We start from the raw sequence: 3,905 nt of genomic DNA on the forward strand, positions 1-3,905 counted from the left end.
TATATATATATGTATATATGTTTTTCTCATGATATCTTGCTGTGAATAAGATATATATGCATTTCTCTTATATCGTCGTGCCGTGATTAAGATACATATGAGAAACCCACAGAGTATCTCAAGAAAACAATTGGAGCATGCTATTTCGATCAATAGTGACAATCTGTTGGAACCCTGCAACGACTTTGTGTATATTTTCCACAGCCTTTTCGAGTATCTTTCGCTATATCGTCAACATAATAAAGTTGATGTGATTCCTCGCTTAAAAGCCCAGTCACAATCTGTATTAGCTTCAACTCAGATAAATACAGAAATGCGCTACCGCAGATGGGTATTCGTTACTTTCCACAGATAGTCCATTTCGCATTCGTTGGTACACCGATTGCAACAATTCTAGCGTTCTACAATTTTCTTGAACGATTAAGGTTTGTTTCGAAGGATCGGAGACTGGTGAATAGACAGTTTATCTGGTAAGAAATGCGTGCACGACGACAACATCGGTCGCTACTTGTATATAAAATTCTTAAAAAAAATACACGCTGACCCATACAATGACTGGTCCGATGAAGCGCAGACGGAATTAGCTTGACAAATTCGCACGAAGTGGGAGGTGTGGTACAAATATATTTCGTTCAAAGTGCTTCATCGTTTATTGTAAATTATCTTTGGCTCTACGGTTGGCTTTATCCTTTGCAGCAGCAACTAATCCCTCCAGCTCACCGCGTTGTGCGAGGAGGCGCAGCGAATTAATAAAGAACGGCACAAAGTTGTGCTTCCTATAAGAGTTCTCCCTCTGTGTCGAAAAGAAAAGAGAACATAGCAAGAGTACGGGTTGTGTCCTCTGAGTGCATGGGTGATCGTTAAGAAACACGTGGTGTCGAGAAAACTGCGACGCACTTAATATTGACGGAAGTACGGTAATGATTCCCACTCGATTGATGATAATAGGAGCGTATATCACGTATTACCTTGGGACATGCTCAATTATATCTCACATGTACCGCAGGAGAGCTTGCTGAAGGCTTGCATGACAAATGAATTGATCATGGTCTCGACAGTATGCTTGCGTGCCTGTACTGCGTGACAGCGCGTGCGGCACAATGACTCAGTGATTACACCATTAGAATTCACGCACACATACTATACATATATAGCATACATCCTGGGCTAGAACACTGTGTCAAGAATATCTAAGGTACATCAGAGTGAAGTAATCATACCGAATATCTTTCGAACTTCTTTTCTTCACTATACAGTTTAGCCGTTAGTTCACTGACTAAATAACTATCGTCGTTGATTCCAGTTTTCAGTAATTCGGTCAATTGTTCGCTTAAAATTTTACGCCGATCTTTCACAACAGCCATCTGCGCAGGTAGGAAACTGTAACATCAACATTCATGTTATCGGCAAGAGGTACGCAACCAATTCAGTGAAGTAAAAAAGTTCACGCCAGTAGTAATCAGCACTATCCGAAATCACAAGTGAGCATTCAGGTATTGTCACAAACTCGTCGAATAAGCTTCACACCTTATTTGCAGGTGTCACATATCGCATACCAAATTAAATCGTATCTCTCCATGTAGGGCCTCTATCCGCTTTTGTATGGCACTACGGGCGACAGCCAGCCAATCTTCTGCGGCAGCTCCTACATTTGCGTACAAAGAATATCAAAGTCAATCCAATTGATTGGTCCATGATATTAGTAGAATGTCCGCTTGTCACTGCGTCATATGGCGACGATAGTGACAACGCGTTTAACCGAGCTACTTTTCCATCCCGTGTTGTCGGACATTCCTTGACAGCATCTTGCGGCTTTTATTTCATGGACTAACAAGAGCAGGTATCTGGAATTGTATAAATTTAAGCAGATATCGAATCATTGATCGCTGGAGTGCAATGTCAATGCCGTACAAAAATATCAAAAAATCTACATCGCACTGACGTCGAGAATCAATGAAAACTCACCTAGGTCTATAGGGCCTTTTCTGAGACCATCCAACTCATAAACGCGACCGTTAAAAGGGATATAGCTAATGAAATGGAACGCATCTTCGGTGCCGTACCTTGGCTTGGACTTGTCCATCATGTCGTAAAGCTCAGGTCTGTCAGATAGGTCGAAAGCCAAAAGTGACCCGGGTCAGACGAACATGGAGTCTTAAAATCTCGCTCCCAAGTAAGCGTGTAGTAGCAGATTGGCGGCATCACAGAAGCACAGGTAAGTACACAGTATTGCAAATAAATACGCGCGATCAGATAAGGAGTCAGCTCTCCTTTGTGACCACAAAAGTTGCTACACTTACTCTGCCTTGCTCTCTTACCTCGCGAAACTGTTGTGGACTTTACGGATGCTCTCTGTGTGACCAATAGCTTCGCCTTTCAGCTATATGCAAACAGGCAATAGGTCGGGTAGCGCGAGAGGATACGTGCATGAGTAAAAAATACTACCCTGGAGCGAGGCTGAAGATACAACCCATTCACAGCTTATAGCTAGTGTAACTGGCAAAGCATGGTTTGACGTAACGTTAACAATCGAGATCACTAGGGGAAAATCTGCGAGTATCAAAGGCGTTCGAAACAATGAAATCGAGTTGAATTAAAACGACTTTTTTTTTACCTTAGAATCGAAATCCTTTGTGAATGTTTTGAAGTCGGTCAAAGTAGGTCCGAGCTCAATGTCCGGACAATTCAGGATTATGCTAAGGATGGCTTGTGTAGCACAAGCATTCTCTGTAATCTTCGCCAACCAAATAGTGAAGAAAAAAAGAGCAGTGAGCGAGCAGAGTGGTAGAGAAATTGATACTCCCAAAATGCACATTCGATTTTCACCATACAGTTGCTTTCTACAGTTCAACTTGTCTGTTTTTATGTGACACAGACCTGATGGGCAAAGAAAAGATCCTCTGGTATTTCTGCAACGGTTTCGCGCGGTTCCGGGTCCTGTGTCCATTTGAACAGAAAAATCAACCCCTTAATCGGCCTACGTTCGGTAATGATATCAAATTGTTGTAAATGAGCTAATGCATCATTGCGGTAATGTACATGAAGCTTCTGTGGGTCACACCGGAAAACCTCCGGCTCGTCCACGAATGATTGGTGTCTTCCCGATATATCTACAGTTTCCAGTGGATCTTTGTACAACTCGAGCAAATATTTTGCAACATTCGCTCCTAGGTCAAACCTAGTTTGTCCACATGATGTCAGACATGGATTGTTCGCGGTCATGCGATGTACAAAATCCAATTTTTGGGCTTTATATTGGTACGCAGCAAGAGTTCATTTCTAGCTTTGCACAAGCAGATGGGTAGTGCTGATTACTAAATACTACATCTGCCTGTTGTATACGAATCGACGAATCTAAATTGAAACACACCGTGATGAGACTCGCAACATGGGAGTGCCATCAATGTCACTCACCAAATCCACACATAAAGTCCATTTTATTATTTTAAAGGATCATAGTACCCTAGATTGAACATAGTGATGAAACAGAGCTTATCGAGGGGCTTGCAGCGCAAGAGGTACACGAGCATACTAGAAACGAATATGACAAGTGCCTTTCAATACAGAACAGACACTCAGGGCAGCTTCCGTAGACAACGGTTCATATACGTTGACAACCGTCTTGCATAAGACGCATTCAATTGATGTACAGATTAGGATTCAAAAAACCTACTCTAATTCAGCAAGGGATCCCTCATCGATGCTGTACAACTCCTCGACCTGCACTCCCTTCACCCCGACATCGGTGATGAGCTCCGTGAAGACTCCTGAAAAATGTAAGCAAATAGATATATAACTCTAATATACATACTCAATATATATATATATATATATATATATATTTATAATAATATAATAATGTAATAATATATATAAATATAAAATATAATAATATATATGTATAA

At 41.3% G+C, this 3,905-nt stretch overlaps 1 protein-coding gene across 1 annotated transcript; it reads right to left on the bottom strand.

Annotated features, from left to right (window-relative positions):
* Positions 1-649: 649 nt before the first annotated feature.
* SARC_03631 (hypothetical protein) lies at positions 650-3,222 on the bottom strand (the record flags this gene model as incomplete). The annotated part of the gene is made up of 7 exons (XM_014302576.1): positions 650-793; positions 1,221-1,364; positions 1,557-1,645; positions 1,966-2,102; positions 2,319-2,380; positions 2,615-2,734; positions 2,878-3,222. 7 exons carry the CDS (start codon positions 3,220-3,222, stop codon positions 650-652), a joined length of 1,041 nt encoding a protein of 346 aa, XP_014158051.1.
* Between the last annotated feature and the right edge of the window lie 683 nt (positions 3,223-3,905).

Source organism: Sphaeroforma arctica (assembly GCF_001186125.1).
Source record: "Sphaeroforma arctica JP610 unplaced genomic scaffold supercont1.188, whole genome shotgun sequence".
Lineage (NCBI taxonomy): Eukaryota > Ichthyosporea > Ichthyophonida > Sphaeroforma > Sphaeroforma arctica.